The 20,171-nt window shown below is 30.1% G+C and overlaps 1 protein-coding gene across 1 annotated transcript; it reads right to left on the bottom strand.

Annotated features, from left to right (window-relative positions):
* Nucleotides 1-526: 526 nt before the first annotated feature.
* On the bottom strand, nt 527-1,430 carry LOC139090722 (heat shock protein 23-like). Its single transcript, XM_070640523.1, has one exon. It carries the CDS (start codon nt 1,260-1,262, stop codon nt 696-698), a length of 567 nt encoding a protein of 188 aa, XP_070496624.1. The 5' UTR covers nt 1,263-1,430; the 3' UTR covers nt 527-695.
* Between the last annotated feature and the right edge of the window lie 18,741 nt (nt 1,431-20,171).

Below are 20,171 nucleotides of genomic sequence, written 5' to 3'. Positions count from 1 at the left end.
GAATAATTAATTAATGTATCTAAACACGAAACATACATTTCATTAATCTAGGTAACATGAAGCTTTTAGATTCTTAAGATCAACGTATTTGACCTTGACCTATGAAGCTATAAATTGATGCTGCATATATTCCTATTAAACGCATTTTAAAAATAACACTTGAATCATATTGCGTAAAATGAAATAAAATGTATGTGCAGATAAAACTGCTGTATGTAGTGGTTTAAAAATATTTTTCATCCTACACGTGCCGCTTGTTTTGGTGAATATGATATTTTGTTTGTTTACTATGCCGGCTTAATAATGACTTAACTGAAATGACAAATTCTCAGATATGAAGAAAATGCTGGAAAAGTTGCGAAAATAAATGACTCAGATGAATCTTGAAATTTCTTCAAAAATCATTTTTCGACAGTGATAACTCAAATTAATTTAATTATGTCAGGTATCAATCATTTTATCTAATTCCAAAATCAAAGTTCTATTAATTTTCTGAAAAACAATAAGATATTGTATAAAACAACGATTTGGATACAGCATAAAGCGAATGTCTAATTTTTAAATTTATTGAATTTAAATATTTACTGAATTACAATGAATTTTGGAAAGTATAAGCTACAGTAACACCTAGGTGATTATCATTAGTTAAATGCATATAATGTGTAAAATTAAACTTAATTAAAAAATGTCAGAATTTATTTCTCTTCCTTCTTTTCCTCTTCTCCATTGGCTTCCTTGTTTTCCTTAACACTCAAATGTGCCGGTCCCGTATGTGTAATTGGAATGACACGTTCATTGCTTTCCAAAGATTGTGGCTTTGGTGCTTTTACAGTCAAAACGCCATCAGAAGATAAGGATGAAGTAACAGTATTTGGATCATATCCCTTTGGTAATGCGTAACGTCGTGTAAATTTGCGGCTTATGAATCCATGTTCATCCTGACGTTCTTCATGGTTACCTTCGATTACAACAAAGTTATCAACAGTCTTTACGCTTATTTCATTTGGATTAAATTGCTGTACGTCAACGCAGACTTGAAAACCATCCTTGCCAGTTGTTGGAATCATCTTGCTTTCTCCACATTTTTTTGGGCATCTTGCACGATTTTCTAGTGGACGCATTTCTGTTGGTAGTGCAAGGATAGCTGTCAATTCGTTAGGATTCAGCCCGAAAGCAAAATCGTTGAATGGATGGTGACGATACTGATGATAACGTCGAGGGTAGTTGTAATAATCTTCGAAAATTAATGGAAGTAATGACATTTTTGTTTTTCACTTGACTTTGACTTTTTCACTCAAAAATATTGAATTTGATTTGCTTTTATTTGATTTGCTCTGTCTGTCTTTTTCAACTTTTCACTTTGTTTTAGTTTGGTTTAGTTCGAGTTCTTTTCACTTCTAGTGTTGAATTGCAACTGATTAAATTGCACAAGGAGAGTGTCGAATTTATAATGCTCCCGAATAACACTAACGTAAAGAACGAAATTTCTTGAAAATTCTCAAATAGTCTCCAGTTTCTAAGCTTTAACGGATAAAATTTAAATAATTTCTCGAAGCTTCGAGAAAAAAATTGAAAGTCTCCAAAAAAGCTTTTTCAAATTTATTTTGACGGTTGAATTCTTATGAAGCATTGCATTTGTTTGAATGATTAATAAGATAAATTATAATTACATGTAAATATGTTGATTTTATGGGATGCATCAAGTTTTATTGGTAATGAATATCCAGTTGTGAAGAATTAGCAAAAGATAAATAAAAGTTTTATTACATTTAAAATTGCTTTTAATGGTGAAAATCATTATTAAGTAACTTCAACAAGTGCTAATCGTGCACAAGAAGAAAAAATAATGAATCAAATGATCGAAGAATGCTAGGTATCCCTTGATCTATCGTTAGCGCCTGAAAGAGATTAAGAAAAAAAAGCATAGAAGTAAGAAAATATCCACAAACAATTTATTGAGAGATTTATGACCAAAAGTGCATTACATCTATGAAGCAACCTCTTGCATGACCTCATCGATTGGTGATTTATGTCGCCTATCTTACTAGCAGTTTTAATTTATTGCTCATTTTTTTTACTTTCTAATACTTAATTCGCAACATATTTTTTTTAACAAATTTGCAATTTAGTTTTTTTCGGAGCGTGCACTGTAAAAATCATAATTTTGAATCTAATGAATGATGATGATGATATTGAGGGCATGCATCGCATCAAATCATATCTATTGTACTTTACCTTCTATATTGCAATCCTTTTCATAAAACGTTAATTACCATCTATGGATGAACATGAAATGAATAGAATGAAAGCATGAATTATTATTATTTCGATATTGTTATTAAATTATAATTTTTTTATGAATATAATGTAACAAAAATCGAAGCCTAATAGAAATAAAAATTCCTTAATGGAGATGCTGGGAAGAAGAAAGCACAATTCTTCCATTTTTCGCCTTTCTCTGTACAATTCAATCTTTGTATGCATTAAACAATCAACAATCAAGCACCAGTTGATCATTTTGATAATCGTTTTAAGCTGTAGGCAATAAAACGAAGCAGATAATTTATTGTGAATTTCTTTCCTGTGGGGTCTCTGTATCTGTTTGCCGCGAAATATAAAAATACATAACATAAAAAATAGAGAGTATACAAAGCAAAGAGAGAAAGAGAGAGAAAGAACACCGCGCAAAACAATTGTCTTCGCCTTTGAGTTTATTAATTTATTAAATGAAATTTATTGCATAATATTATGATTTTTTTCTTTGATTTTTGATGCTGATTGCAATTGATACGAAATTTAATTCACTTGATACCGTTTTATTTCTATGCATATAACTGCATAAAATCATAATAGATATACTAGTTTGGTGCGTCTCAATAGAGTAATAAAATGATCAAGATATACCATTGAATATCGATCGCTTTATTACTTACTATTAAGAGCAATATTCGCATCCCTATTATCATGAAATTTAGCTTGATTTTGAGCAAGATATGATGCTCTCTGTCCTCATATACTATCTTAATTTCCCATTTTAAGGATAAACACTACTAAAAAGAATGTGATTAATGATCAACATGAATGTCTTGACACAAAATAATAGATTAAACCTGTAGTGGGCAACCTGTGTGACGCGACATACTAGTGCGCCGTCAAAAATTTTCGACAACTCCATTAACTGTATTGTGTGTGAGGTTTGATCGAGGTTTATCAGCAAGGAGTGCCGCGGAATATAAAAGGCTGTCCAACACTGGATTAAACGGTTTGCATTTATCAAGATTATTTCAGGATTCTTTATGCATTGATGTCATCAAATATAATTTAATATCAAAGAGTAACCAAATCTTTTTCTGGACATTTGATTGTATTCGCTGATGTAATCATCAAAATATTGAAAAAAGACATAAAATTTGATTGAGTTAGCAATGAATATTGATTCATGAAATGATTGGATATTAGACAGTAAACATTGGAATTTGATATAGTTTTTTTGGATAATAAAATCCAAAATTAAATTGAGCCACTCTTGTTTACCTGTTAATTTTATTCAAGATAAAGAGATCAAGTTATGGATATTGCTGTTTTTTATCTACTGTTGATCAGTGATTGATGAAACATAAATCATCTTAAATAAGTCTATTAATCATATCTCAAATAGCTTAAAATTGTACAAAATATTCAGAATCTGAGAGTTAGTTCAAGCAGCATGCTCATAAAATTTAGGTGACTTTGCTCATTGTATGTTAGGGTTAATCACCATAGTAAAGGGGGTTCACGTTATGTAAAACTGTTAAGGATCAGTTGGATATTATCGAGTACTATTAGTGATATTCAAAGTCATACTATATTCATGCTTTTGATTGATTGATCTAATCCCTAAATGCGCCTAGATAAAAGAAATTCGACATAGATAATCATACAAACTTTAAATCTTATTCTTCTAACATGTTTCTTTTCATCTAGTGTACAAGGAAGACATAACAGAAGAAGAAAGAGAAAAAATTGTGGGCTTGAAATGAAATGAAAGTAATTTGTTTATATGAAGTAAATTTTTTTATTAATCGAAACAACAATAAAGGAAAAAGAAGGAAAACTGTAACGAAAAAAAGTGGGCTTGGATGCATCTATTATTTCTCTTTTACGGCTCGATCTACAACATTTCTACAATTGATTTTGTTGAGATTATTATCTATGTGGCGAAATCAATAAACAAAAGAGCGGAAAATATTAAAAAATTGATTTTATTTTGCTAGATATTCAACTTTTGATTGCTGTTTTGAGAAGAGTTTGAACTATCTTACAAGATTTCAATTTTTTGCTAATATTGTGATGCAGTTTACTCAACACATCACTAATTAGAGATTGAGTTTTTGCTATGTTTTAATAAGTTATTTCTTTAAATATAACTAACAGAACCGAACAGCACAATTTACCAATCTGTATTTTTTGCTGTAAAATTGGGTTGTAATCGGTAACCGTGATCGTCAGTTTTGTAATTATGATCAGGCCATATATTCTTATACAACTTTATTTAATGATAAAGATGTTTATTGTTTGAAGTTCTAAAATAGACTGACTTTTCGTATCAAAAGGGGTTTTCAACTATGTACAATAAATAATATTCAAATCTCAAATGAACGTTATAGCAGTCAGGACAACTTTACTTCTAACCGTTTAAATGGTGACATACTAGTGTCGTAGCGGATACACTGTGCTGTTCGGGAGATAACAGAATACACACTATAATTAAAATTAAGAATTTTACGCCTTTTTCACTTCAAAAGACCAGCATAATTTTTACTATGTGTCAGCATTATATTTAGGGAGGATAAAAGCTAATTTAGTGCAATTATAAATATTCAGCCTGTTAACTTCTTGTTCAATATGATCGTACTTTTCAGATGACGCTGATCAAGATTAAGATGTTCATTAGAATCGTGTCAAATAGGTAGTTTAAAAATCACCTGTTAGGTAATAATAATAACTGCTTTAAAGATGACTTTATGATCCCATATCAAAGAGCTATTGACCTCATCTTCATTTACACTGCTCATTATGAATGTATCCATGGATCAATGAGTGAATGAATTGTTATGGATAAATTATTGTTTAATTTTAATGTTAACTCTATAAATTTTCACTTGAAATTACGTTAAAAGCATTTCAAAGTATTAATAATTTTACATTTCTTTGTCAAATTGCACAATCATAAATTTTTATGCTTTGAAAAAAATTTACCGCATCGAAATAGAAATGGGAAAAGAGCTCTCATGCCACGATTGGTTGCAATCAGTCTTACACAATTTTACACGTTTAAATTTCGCTATAGAAAATTAAAATAATCATGAAAAGGGGGCGTTCATAACAATAAAGCAATACAAGAGTAATTTTTATTTTCTAATGAAATTTATATATCGCAAAAAAAATATATAAGCTAGTCGTCGCGAATGGAAATTATTCACAATATAATATTTTTAATTCCAAAAGTGCATTAATGCTGTTAAATATTAAGAGAAGCACAAAAATCGTGAACGTTTATGCCCAAATATTATTTTTGATCAAAAACTTTTTTTGAATACTTAACATCAGAATGAGCAAACGAATGAGATACACAAAAGAAGTGGATAGAGAGACTTTATATTATTTCTAAAGTCGCATTAATGCATCTTTAACCTGTTTGATTATAATACTCTTGTACCATCGTCTTGTCGTGACGATTTAAATTCAAAATGCAATAGAATTAAATTGGATATTTTTAACGTAAGAAAATATCTCACAGTGCCTTATGAATAATTCTTTTAATTACTTTTCTATGAGTGGAATCTGCAATTGACTTTATTGTTTCTATATAAGTTGGAAAAAAAAATTAAAATTCAGGCTTGATCGTTGTGTTTGCTATAAATATATGTATGCAGATGGTGGAAAAATGAATCTTGGCACCATTGAAATCGAATTTGATATTTAAATTGGAATTAATGTACAACTTATGTCATTTCGTGTGAATTCATGATGATATTTTATTTTTATGAACTTTCAATGGAATCTTACTCAACTTTTAGGGATCCCTTGTTATCCTTCGTATATTGGGACTACTGATCAAGCGGTCATGGGATCGAGACCCAGCAGGAGGACCTTTATCACCTGTTCTTTTTCGAATCATATGAAGTGGAAACGCAGCTCACAGTATCCCTTTGTAGGCTGAAGACAATAAGCTGGCAATAGTGTCATTAAAGGAGCGGTACTGATCACAATATAAATTGAAGGTCTACCGAGTGCAGTGGCCTGACTCACTCTCACTCGTTAAACAATCATTAGCCGCGAAGTGCAGCTCTGGAACTCAATGATCAGAATAGCTAAAGGTTTATTTTATGTTAGTACTACCTCTAATTGTGCTTAATGGACCCAGTCAAAATTCTAACTAGAATATTTTATTAAATTTAATAAAACTTGAAATTTCGTGATTTATTTGAAGGTTTATAAAAGCGTGAACCTTATAATTTGCAAATAACTTATATTTTTTGCAAAATAATAATATTAACCAGTATACATTTCAAGCTCGTGAGACTTATTTTATTGAGTACAATCAATTTTCATCTTCACCAATAAACGTCTTTACCTGTTAGATTCACTTAAGCATCATAATTGCATCCAATTTTCATACCGAAGCATTAAATAGTTTGCAATAGTGAACATAATCAAGAAACAATTCCCATCATTGCAACAATGAATGAATTTTATGTATAAATTGATGCAAATTTTATTGCTGACAATGATGATGGCAAGCTAATAAGCTAGAAGAAAATGAAAATGAGTTGGCAAGACTCTACATGTGCAAACTATTCACTTTGAAATTTTCGATAAATCTCACACATTTGATCAAAAAACAACAGAGAATAAGATACATCAAGGAACTAGAATCGATCTTAAAAAATCTTATGTTATAACGATTCTCACACATTTCCATTGTAGGTCAACAATGTCACGTTTTTTAATGGTGCATAGAAAGATCATGAAATTAATTAAAATTACTATTACATTTTAAAAATTGCCTATGTTGATGCCACGAAAGATGTTGAAGAAGGAATACAAGAAGAAAAAAAAAGAATGATCATCAAAAGCGATTTTCTGGCGGGTTGAAAGGGAAACCATAGATTGAATGCTGGCAGCAATTGTAGAGCATCATATGAAATATTTAGCAATGGTATGTAGAAAGAATGTTGCTATTGTATAATGGCATTAAGAAAATATCTATTAATAGAATTTGCGTTCAATTAAATCGATTTTTATATATTGCAAAATGCCAAAATGTTCTGTCAAAAGTTAAAAGGTGCATTTGTAGATCTCATCAAATATATTAATTAATAAAAATCCGTCAATTTAAAATTGAAATATTTTCCCATGACTTAACATAAATCATTTTGCCTCAATTGGCTTCTCTCAGATGCTTTTATTATTATTGCCTGTTGATGCTAATGGAACATAATTAAAATATTTAGTTAGCGATTTATTTTTTTGTTCCTTTTCCTACATGGCATTTGACATGATTCATTTATGTTCTTTTAAACACAAATCGAGCTTTTATATAGATTGAGAATCTTTGTTGCTCTCAAGGTAAATGTATGGTATGATTTTTTAATGTTACAAGTGAAATAAATTGCAAGACATGAAAAAATTTCTCTGTGTTAATTAAAATTTATGAACTTTCGAATAGATTCTCTTTTTTTTTGAACTTTTATGCAAAGCATCTTCTTGCGGAACTGTAAAAAAGTTGAATCTTCACTTCATTTGAAAGTGCATATGCATTTTTTATGAAAATAATCTCATGAAGTGTCTTTATTAACCTTGAAACGCAATAAAACTTCTGTTGAAAACAAAATAATAAAAATCATAATTATTTTATTACCGAAGGTGTTCACACATCATTCTAAATCATTCCATTCGGCTTTGCGCTTTAATAAGGAGTTTTTTTTAATGAGAACTGTGCCGCAGCACTTTTGCATTGGCGCCACCACTAAGCGCCTTCAAAATAGGTGGATCGTTAATTGAACTTTTGGATTATTACACTTAATGTTGGTGCATACAAGTTGATCAAACAGGACACGAATTCCACAACACATTTACTCGTTTTTAACACTGATCACCAATCCACCATTCGGTCTTGTAAACAATGCGGACCATGTTACACTGGCGTTATGACACTTTGTCATGATATGACTTGAGAGCACTTTCATGGCAGCCAAAGGAATTAATCACTGTAGTTTAATATGCTCAAAAGAATCTGGATGACGATAACTATAAGCTGCGACCAACATTAGAGCATGGGACCACCTTGAGGTGTAGTGCACTAATGAAAATTTCCACTAATGAAATTCTTACTTGCAGAAAAATTGAGCTTTCATAGATTTCAGCTCTACATAACTCTTAATATCCAGCATATTGAAATGAGGGTTTAAACCTGTATTTCACACAAATAAAAAACCAAAAATAAATTTTTTTTGGATGAATATGCAAATGATCTCTTAAATATTAAATATAAATTGGGGTTTCTATTGGTATTATATTATTGAGCAATTAAGAAAACTGAAAACCCCTAACTGCTGTATTTCCAAAGTTATTTTTAGCAACTAATCAGTTTTAGATCCTATACCTAAAAATAAAGGGGGATTAAGATTTTTATTATTTTTTATTTAACTAATTTGTGAAATACAATGTGTTATGCACAACTTTTATTGCTCTTATTTAAGATGTCAAAGATAAAAAATCGAATATGAAAAAATCAATCCTTTATAAAAGAATATCTTGAAGAAGTCGTAAAATTAAGATTAATTTATATGCAGCAAAAATAAAACCATATGACATTATTCCTAAAAAATAGTTTGCTTTATAGCTCATTTTTATATAACTGCTAGTCTTTCATCATAAAAATTGCATTTTACGATATTGGCAAGTCATTAATATTTTATAATTTTTTCAAAATTTTAGTTTATTAAAAATGTAAATCACATTTAAAACGATTTGGATTTTCAATTATGATTTTAATATTTTGCTATGCATTTAAACATATAAAATATAGCGAAAACAGATCGATTGCAAACCAAATTTAAATGCTTGCTCGTTAAATCGTATCGAAAACGCCAGAAATATAAAATATGTAGCAAGTAGGTGCACCTCACTAATTTTTTTGGTATATAGCTTTTTTTAATATAATTTGCACAATGTATGCAACTGACAGCAAAGAAGATTTTACAAGTACTCTAACAAAATAAACAAAAATGCTTCGATATCCAACAGAGTTTAATGGCAAAAGCAAAAATAGGAATAAGTAGCGTTTTCCTCGTACTACAAAAAAACTCATTGACTGTTTTTTATATAAAATTATGAAAAATTAACGTCATTATAAAGCTATTACATACAGTAAAAAGTAAATAAATCGTGTATGATAATAATCTTAATGCGTAAGAAAAACAACCGAGATTATGAATGAATTTTGTGTAGTAGAAAAAATTTGATAAGAGTGAGGCATTGAGCCTACGCAGAATTTGAATAGGAAAAGCAACAGCTGTCGTTATGCTAGAAACCACACGCCGACAAGAAAATTTTCTTTCTCTTGTAAACATACCTTCATCCTTCACATTAAAAAAAAGAAAAGTTTCATGATGTAGGATTGAGGTATAGATGACAATGATGACGTCGTCGTGTTTGTTTATGCAAAGAAGAAAATTACTTTTGCTCTTTTCGATTCTCTCTCGATTTCCTCCTCTCAAAATAAATATGCATTCTCTTGAGTACTTACACAATATTACCCGACGATATGATGTCATCAATCTGTTTGCTCAACATAATAAGATCATTCTTTTTAAGTGCTTCATATAATTTATTATTATTTCTTAATATATTCAACAAATAAAAGCTTTTTGCAATTTCCTGAACTGTCATTTGATGATGATTTTAGAGAATATTCCTATTTGGCATAAATCAAATCCTTGAACTTTTTCCTCTTTCATATTCATATTTTTACATACGGTGTATATTCGGTGCTGAAACATTGGATTATTGTTTTTCTTATTTGTCCCGTATTAATGCGTATAGTGAACTGTAATTAGTTGAGCTAATGACAGTCCATCAATAGCCATCAATGTTAATTATCGAATTGTGAATCTTGACCTCGCTGCGAAGAGAAAGAAGAAAAACATGAATATCAAGCTTTAAGTACATGGTTTAAAAAAAATCCTTTTTTAGAAGCAAAAAATAGTTTTCTTCTTCTTATTTTTGAAGTATTCCTACTATTATTGTTTATGCAGCTATTAGTGGTATGGAGTCTGAAAAAATATTCAAGATTCTCATTTAAGCTCATTTTTGGAAATTATTTCGTTGGATATCACAAAAGCTCAGTTTTTGTCAGTCAGGTTCCTTAGGGGTGGGGAGACTAACTCAGTTGTGAGCAACCTGTATACCGCGGGACACTAGTGAGTCGTCAAAATTTTTTTGGAAATGCTATGAACCGGATGAGTGTGTGGTTTTGGTCGAGGCTTACCGTAAGGATGTATAACGTGGATAAAGAAGGTTGTCCACCTCGCCCCAACCCCATCTAAAGTCAGAAAAAGCGGAATTATTCAAGAAACTTCATTCTGCCCCTTGCATCCACAATGATACTCCAAAATAAATCGAAAGTTGATTTTTTCTCTCAATCTTAGACCTTTATGATGTAGAAGACGTGGCGTCAAGTGATGAACATTCCAATACAATATAAATTGAATATAAAAGAGATACTTCTTAAGTGTCTTCTTGTTCATTATTGTAACCTGTGCAAATGACACTGCATAATTTAAGTCCATCAAAAATACTACTAGCAATTAGTTGTTATTTAAAAAATTAGTTTTACGGTTGTCATAAACTCGCCATTTAGTGTCACATTAAGTGATTGGAAGATTAGCGCACCTTTCTAGTTAACAATATGATTGGTACACATGATATATGTACATGAGAATATTGTCATTTTGAATGGATCTGCATAAATTGAAGATAAATATGATGCCAAGTCTTGTAAATCGCTCAGTATGTGGTATTATTGTTGCAATTTCTACTGTTGCTTCTGCTTGCTGTCTTTTAATGTACATACTTTCGTTTAACTTTTATTATTGTATCGTTTCTTCTTATGAATAGATTTCAGCAAAATTGATGGAGAGAAAATGATTTTGCAGTGTTTTTTTCTACTTAAATGCCTCTGTACATACACGAGTACAACTAAGATATTAAGCATTTATGACATAGAGCTTTAGGAAAGAAATGTGAGGTTAATACATGTGAAACATTGCTAGTTGAAGAATGCACGTGAGAAATCGGACACATTTGAAATTTAAAGGTTTAAAGGTGTAGGTAAGGAGCTGCTTCTAGAATAATTTTTTAATGTGGGTACACTCATCAATATCTTTATCCAAAAATATTTTGAGACAATGCCCTAAAGTGTATTTATGTGCGTACCTAAGTTTAGAAGTATATTTTTAAAAATGCCTAAGACCATTTTGTACCTTTTTTAACGTAAATGCTTTTTTGCTATTTTGCATTTTATCGCTTGAGTAAGTTTAAGGGCTTCATAGTAACTAGATATTGGGCTGGCGTAATTAATAATAATTTTAATATTCATGAGTAGACCATGACTCATCATCAAATGTTGTTTTTTACAGTTCATTGGATGTTTTTTGGAACAATTTCAACAGCGTGTAAAATTACAACTTTTAAAGCGTTATTTAATAATCTGAATGTCAACTTGCACTTCTGTTAACTTATTTTTCATTCCTTTATTCTTTCATACTCAGCTTCTTATGTTCCTTCTTTTTTTTTGCATACTTAAGCATCGCATCGCAAAAAGCATAAAGCAAAAGGGAAATAAAAGAGCAAGTCTATTCAACATAAATCAAAAGTCTAATGGTATACACATTCAAGTAAGTTGTTTGTGTCATTTTCGGTCTTTGAAAATATGTTAAAATCAGTGTTACAAGTAGTTACATTTGTGAATCGTGCACATTTTATGTTATACACTGTAAATATGCATATATTTAGAGATTCTACGGAAGATCACTGATTTTATTTTTCTTTTTTCCTTCTTTTATACTTAATGTTATTCATATCTACATATATAAATACATTCATTTCACGCTCTTTCAATCTTTTTTGCAAATTGAATTGAAAATTTATTTCGAATGAACATTATTTATGTAGGTACAATTCATTGAAAGTCTTTAATATCAATTTTCAATTTTAACTTCATCTTACTGAATGCATTGAATATGTATGGAATTAATTTATCTTTTAACTTCTTTATCGTTACCAAATTGTCATTAACATATTAAACAAGATGACCCCTGTAGTATGTGTATGAATTTATTATTAAATAATGCCATATTTATGACCCACAGACCCACCTTCACAACGATTAACTTTCGCTCATTAATTTTCATCTCTTCCCGCTTCTGGACACATTGTTCCACAACTATATGGACACATATCATGTAATAACATGAAGGACACAAGAAGACAACAAAATGCGATCATCGAATGAAAAATGGAACTTTAAACGATTTCTTTTAATTTTTTGAATGAAAATATTTATGCTATGATATCGAAATACATGGTGGAAGCGATGTGATGATTTCAAAAATGAATTTATGGCATTCGAATGAAAGTGAATTGTTGGTCAGTGAGGTCACGATGTGCTCATCGTGTTAATCGCTGTTAAAACTAATTTTGTACATGATTTGTATCCTAACAGACAATGAATATACTCATATTAGTGAACGGCATTAAGGATGCCCCAGTATTTTGAGTTACTTTGTGGATGTTAAGAGATCTCGAGAAAGATCAACGAATTACTGGATTGAATGTGTTGAAAAGGACGCCTAAGTTCTTAGAATTTAAAATTGGCAGAAAATTGGTAGAACCGGCTTTAGACTCGGCAATAGGCCCAAGTGAGCCCCAACCAAGGAAGTAAGTAAGTTAAGGTGCAAATTTAACTCAAATTGATGAAGCATTTATTTGAAAAAATTCTTGTTACATAATATCGGAATTAATCCATGTTGTTTATTAAATGGCTTATTAATACAGCCAAGTGATATCCTCACCTAAATCATGTCAGCAATTCAAGTATGAAACTTAATTACATGTCTTTGAAAATATCTCCGAATAAATATATTCATGCAGTACAATTTTCTCAATTTTCATCCAACAATCCAATCAACCATAAAAAAATGTGATAATATTGTTGGGAGTGAAGTCAATAAGTATATATATGTGTATACATTTTAAATAAAAAGTTAATATACAAAGCAAGCAAGCAAGCAAAAAAATGTTAACGAAAATGTCGAGCTGACAGAAGGGAATTGTTGTGCATCTTGATAAAGAAGTACCTTTTTATTGTAAGCATTTTGGCTTAAAATTCGTGACTTGAAACTTTTTCTCGTCTTCTTTTTCCGTCTCTTTCTTAGATTTCGCTGAGTGCAATTTCTTTTATTTTATTTTATTTTTTCCTTCTATTCGACTTCAAATGAAAAAGAATCGTGTGAAAATTAAAATATTAATGAGTTTAATAAGCTTCCAATAAATGTGCGAGATGATATTTTCAGCCGCGAGTGCATTCGACATGCCAATATCAATCGATAGAAACACAAACATTTTCTTCCTCTCATTGCTCTTCTTCTAGCGTCACTAATGATGATATTATGGTTGTATGTATATTATTATCATCATGACGCTGTTCTATAAATAAAAAAAAAGTAAAATAAATTGAGAGAAAGACAATAAACGTTGCGTTATCGTATATTTGCGTTAGAGGTGAATTTATCTGAGCTTGAAGAGATAAAATATAAAAAAGGAATAATAGAAATAATAAATGGAAGCATGCAGATATTTCGTGCGTAAATTTTTATTTCAAATATGCATCGCCTTCATGTAACTTGGTAACTTTTGTGGAAGATATATATTTTTTTATTAGTGGGCGGACAAAAATTTACGTAAATTCCTTCTTAGATAATTAAAAAAAATCTCGTAATTCTCTTACACAGTAATTAGACAGCTAATTCACTTTCAATTGTTTTTTTTTCTTCTCTCTGGTCGACAACAAGTATAACATTTATACTGAGGGCGTTTAAAACATTTATCATCAATTAATATCATCTTGGAAATGAGATGTGTTACGTCAAAATAATTTTTTTTCGTTTTCTTTGTGAAGGACTACGTTAGAAATCAAATATTCGTAGAAATTCAGAAAAATGATATTGCTACAATAAATTAATTTAGTAATTCATTCATTCATTCATCTTTTTGCCGACTTTACTCTTCATAATATACTCAATATTATGTCGAATGTGGAGGTGGAAAACAAATCTTATGAATAAGACATAAAACCGATATTCAAATATCATAAGCGTGTGCAAATAAAATGCAAATAAAGGGAATAAAATTTTACAATTTTTTTTTGATCTCGCAACATTGACGTGAATTCTTAAACCATAAAAATGATTTTATTGAGATGGAAGAAAGCTTTTAAAATTTAAATTTCATTAATAGCAGCTTTTCTTGTGAAAATGTCCCGAAAAATACATTGCGATTGTTAAGGCACTGCTATGTCAATGTATTACCGAATAGGCGCTATGTTTGGATTTAGGTTTCTGGAATGGACTCGAGTCAATAATCCAACCTAATTCTAGGATGGATGCGATTCTTTCTAAGTTTTAATTATAAAAATCCCGTGAAAGATGATTTTCATAAACGGTGACTTGACGGTGACTTAAACCTTACTGGATCCTTTTGTTTAGGTCGGGAAAATGACGTAGCAAATACTGATCGCTGGGACAAAAATAGATACAGAATAATTTAACTTTCATAAAAACTTATCTAGTGACTGAACCTGAAAATTTTAATTTTTTTTTCTTATTTCATTATTGAAATTTTTATGAATGAAATTTGAAGAATTTCCTTCTTTTTGATTAATAAAAAATATTTTTATAAGTAAATTTTCATTCAATGAAATCGAATAAAATAAATTCTTGATTCAGTTGTTTAAATCAATAATTATTTAATTTGTTTTTCAAGAAAAGTTCAATGAATATTAATTACAAAATATATGTTTTTTATCATATCAATTAAAATGTTGATGAAAATTCAATTTGTAATATAAAAACTTTCCCTTCTAATCATCATTATTATCGCTTCTATTACATCTTAATTATCAATACATCATTGTTTTTTAATGTCTTCTCATTAATAATTCATTTATTATTTCATTAAACATTAATTTCTTTTTGTTAAACTTGCGATTTTTCACGTCAGAGCTATGAGGAAGACATATTCAAACATCTGTCGGTAGAATTTTTTTGCGATAGGTCATGACTCATGATTTTTAATTTTTCTCTCTCTCTAGAATATCAATCAGCAATTCCAATACGCAATGTATATGAATTATTTCGTAATTGTCATAAAATATGCTGGTCGTTGCTGCGGTTAATTGATTGATAATTTTTTATTTATCTCACATAAGCTGTGTTGTACACAATAAAATGTAACTTGTTGTACGGATTGGGGAGATTTACTTATTACGTAACCCAAGAATCATATTTTAAGACTTTTCATATACTGTTTGATGGTCTATCGTTATGAGCTAGAAGCACTGCGATTAATAATCTATTGTACCACACCCTTAAGCCCTGCAGTTTATATTGATATCCGAACGACTTGCAAGCTACATCGCAAGGACACGAGTATGCCATAAGACCTGACGTATCCTGCACTATACCCAGTTACAAGTCGTGTGCGCAAGATTTCGTAAAGAAGATCATCCAGATACCAGTTTATTATTGAATACCTATCAGAGGATACACACAATGTGGCAAAGACTTCAAAACTGCTTTCAATACACAGGCCGAGCTTGATAACTAGAACGGAAAAAGAGCTTTCAAAAGTAAGACCAACGCTCTATCATTTCTTCTATCTTAAACACTTTTAAACTGTCACAAAATCTCAGTCCACAGAAAGCCGTTACGTAATAAGTGAATAGCCCAACAGATGTGCTTAGTGATCTTCTTAACTTTGTTATTGATCAAGTAGAGCGCAATAATTGATCATCATTCGTTGAAGTTTAATGGTTTTAATTTATTTATTCAAATTCAAATTACTGTCAATATTTTACATTGCTGTTTGTAACCAGCCATGTTTTATGTATTACCACGAAAAAGTTATACATCAAGTATCGATTGGTCAGTGGAAATGAAGCGAATCTGTGTTAAAGTCTAACAAAATTGTGTAATAAGCTGTCCATTTCATCCAGACTGAGTTCAAACTGAATTCTTAATATCTCATAGCATAATAAAATACGCTACTCATAAATCTTTGCACTTTAATGCTAAAGAATCGTTTATTCAATAAATAAATATTATATTTGTTACAATAATAAGTACATAGCTCGTTAGAGCTTCACGAAATCGATTTGATCTAAATATTGGAAGTGTAGAAAAAAATAAATTAAAAGCCTTTTTATGAGTTTAAAGGAAAAAAAAAAATTCAATTCTGACAATTTCAGAGGCGTTTTAATATACATCAAGGAAGAGCATTAGGTTATGTATGTGCTGTCATATAATGTCAACTAGTTGTCATGTTTGAGTAAAGTGATTCATACAATTTGTGATTAAAATTATTTAGATCGTAAGCAGTTATACGTATTTTTTTATTATTATCGATAAGTCACGCATTAAGTGAAAATGTCAGTAAAATCTCTCATCTCGATTTCCATTTTTTTTTCTCGCTATAATTTGTCCTTCAATGTAATATTTTTTTTATATTTCTCTCTTACTTACTCTTATTTCATTCTTTATGTCGCTATGTTGTTTATTTCAATATAGTGTGAATTTATGGCGCTCGATCAAGATCAGTTTGTTTTGTTTTATTTCATTTACAAAATGCGAAGCGCAAGACACGATTGCCTCTTTAAAAATTGAAAACTGCTGTCATTTCTTTACCTTGTGTGTCTTTTTCTCTTTTTTTCCTTTTTGTGTGAGACTTTAGAACCTCCGCATTGCTTAAACGCTGCCACATTTATTTGTAGTACAGTAAACATACAATATTCATTACTCAGATTAATCTTTCCTTTTTTAATGCTGATTTTGTGGATAATATTGAGAATTTTACACCAGTTTGTCCTCTACTGTATTGATAACTATAAGTTATATGAGTGAAATGGCTTCAGTTTGCAGTTCCACATATTGTTTTAATTTACAACAATTCTTGTATTCTGTTCCTGTATGCCTAACTGACAATGAGTTCCACTTGCCAGCTTCCAAAACCAACTGCAACATTATCTCTATCAACAGCTTTTTTCAAGTTTCCTCGACACAAAGTTCAGTTAATTATAAGACCTGAATCCTATCCAGAACGACCTCCAAAATATGTCATTTGTCGACCGTAGATCTAGTTAATAAGAAGACATTATGTCAAGTTGTCCACTCGGGGTAAATTAGCTTTCTAGGTTATAGCAAATGACCCCTAAGGACACAATATTTGTACCATAAAAATTAATCATAAATTGAGGAGCATCATTCAGGTTCATTATAATATAAATTGAGAAGAATAATCACTCAACATAAGTGTTTAAACTTTGCAAGATCGTTTTCGTTATTATTTTTGCCTCGCTTCGCTGCTTGAGTGTGGAGCGTCGAGAGCGCAATAAAAATAAATAAGGCAATAATCGTTAACCAATTACAATATGCATTTATTAAATTTATTAAATGAAAATTATTCAGAAGGGCTTTTATTATTGTGCTCGTGTAACTTAAAAGCGACAGTTTTAATAAATTTTTTAAGTTTTCTTTCCATTATATTATTAAGATCACTAAAATAAACACAAAACAATGCAAAACTTTTTTGATTTTTGCTGTTTTTGCATACAATAGAGATTAATCCAATTTAATCAGCTCTCGTTTTGCTCCTTTCTGTTTTGATTAACTTTTTCGCGTATTTATTTTTTTTATTGAGTTTCACGATATTTTTTTATATTTTTTCATCTAATGTGTCTACAAAAACTTATTGTTACTGTTACTGGTGCTGCACCTCTTTTTCGTCTTTTGTTTTGCTTTTTGGTCCATACAATAGCAAGTTTATTTTTTTTTGTTCATTGGATTATAAATTCATGAACAATATTTGAAAGCAGCTAAAATTTATTTTCTCACGGATGCTCACGAATCTCGATCAAAACTAATAGACTCGCCAAAACATTTCGGAACACTTGTAAAAGGCGAAAATTGGAATAGTAAAATGATTTTATTGCATTGCTCATAAAAATCAATGCTGGTGTAATAGACGATATTAATAATAAAAGCTAAGAAAGTAATTGATTTTTTTTTCTTTTATTAATGCATAATACTTGATTGGATTTACTGGTTTTGTTGTCATCATTACATTTTATTAATTATTTGATTGCTATGTATACTTATTTGTTTATAAAGCTTTAATTGAATTAATTTTATTAATTGAAACTTTAATACATTCCTGAATAGCACAACGTGTTCGCAAGGACATCGCTATGTCACCGTTTAAGATACGAAGTTTCTCTGACGACATGGTGACGGCTGAGGGATATTGGAACCCGAAATTTCACTTCGAAGATGACCAAATTTTGCTATTTAAATACACCGCTATTGTCCGAGCTATGTCCCGGGATAAGTAAGATGAAGCATTTAGTAAAAGACTATCCAAACCACCTCGTCTGAAAAGCGGCACCTCACAATCAGACTAGGGATGGTAAGGATTACAACCGATCATTTCCGAAGCAAATTTGGACAAAGAAAGCATCACTGTGACAGCTTTTACCATTTTTAAAATGCTAAGCTCCTCTTCCGATTACAGAGACAATAAATTTCTCCATAATTTGACTAAAAATTTCAAAATTATTCATATATTTAAAAAAAATACCTAAAGAAATCCACAAATCTTACCATAAAGTTTGATCGAGTTTGACTGCATTCAAATTACCAATACAATTTCATGCTTTTAAAAGTTCACATTAGGTCGAAAACTAGCATAATCTTAATAAAACCTATAGAAGCCTTTGTGATTGATCGAGCAAAAAGCTGTTGAAAGTCAAACGATTCTTAAAAATTCACACGTTTTCCTGCAAGAATTTGGCAATGAACAAATTAAATGATTGAGTTTCGCAATAGGAGTTGATTGAACATACATCTGATAACTTCATCTTCAAAAAGATCGATTGAGAGGGTTGGTTATGTTAAAACTTTAAATGTGCATATTACAGTGACAAGTGTGATACTCGATGCCGAATTTCATTGAAATATTTAAGCAAAAAATAAATGGCAAGTTATCTATTAAAGTCAATGTCATCAATTTCGGATGTTGTTGATTGGCTCATAACGCCCATAGACGATATGAAAATTGACGTTGCAAAAATTGTTGGTTGTCATGATTCGATCATTTATCAAACGATTTATAATTGCTATCAGTTTGTCTTTTTTTGTAATATTTAAATTTGACAATAGTTTTATTGTTTGATATAAATGATGACATAAATGTTTCCTCTATAGATGTCTATTGATAATTCAATATGTGTTTTTAAAAACGCGCATACGTGTCTCATTCACAGTCATCAAATTAGCTGTTGTAAAAAGTCAATTCACTGCTCTAGTTTTCTTCCTTATAGTTCCGTTGCGAGACATTGTTGAATTCCAATTATTTGATGTTTATTGGTCCACGCGTAAATTGTTATATCGATCACAACACGAAACGACATTTTTATTGTATTTATAAAGAAATAAAAAGCTTCTAATTCAAATATGTAGCTTTAAAACTCATCCTCCGCTGGAATTGCTGTTGAAATTCGTCTGTATTTATTTTCAATATAAATAAAAATTGAATAAAGTTTCATGACATAAATCGATGCTAATAATCTCGTGCAAAATATTGCTTCCATTTGACTTGAGTTTCATTCAATTTGATCTCCTTGAAAATAGTTAGCAGCAACATAATTCGCGGGGAAAATTAATTTAAATCTCTTTTTCCATTTATCACTATCGCTTGACACATGATCACTTAAAGAATAGAGTATTACACTTCAGAGATGAAAACTCATGAAATATCTTCATCTTAATGTCACTTAAATTAAATGCAATTTTCTA

This window comes from Chironomus tepperi, unplaced genomic scaffold (assembly GCF_022539635.2).
Source record: "Chironomus tepperi strain 1889 unplaced genomic scaffold, CSIRO-AGI_Ctep_v1 contig_219, whole genome shotgun sequence".
Lineage (NCBI taxonomy): Eukaryota > Metazoa > Arthropoda > Insecta > Diptera > Chironomidae > Chironomus > Chironomus tepperi.
The sequence above is the reverse complement of the archived record's forward strand: the minus strand, read 5'-3'. Positions and strand labels throughout refer to the sequence as shown.

Coding starts and splice junctions, on each gene's coding strand:
- LOC139090722 (XM_070640523.1), bottom strand. CDS start 1,262: ATGTCATTACTTCCATTAATTTTCGAAGATTATTACAACTACCCTCGA.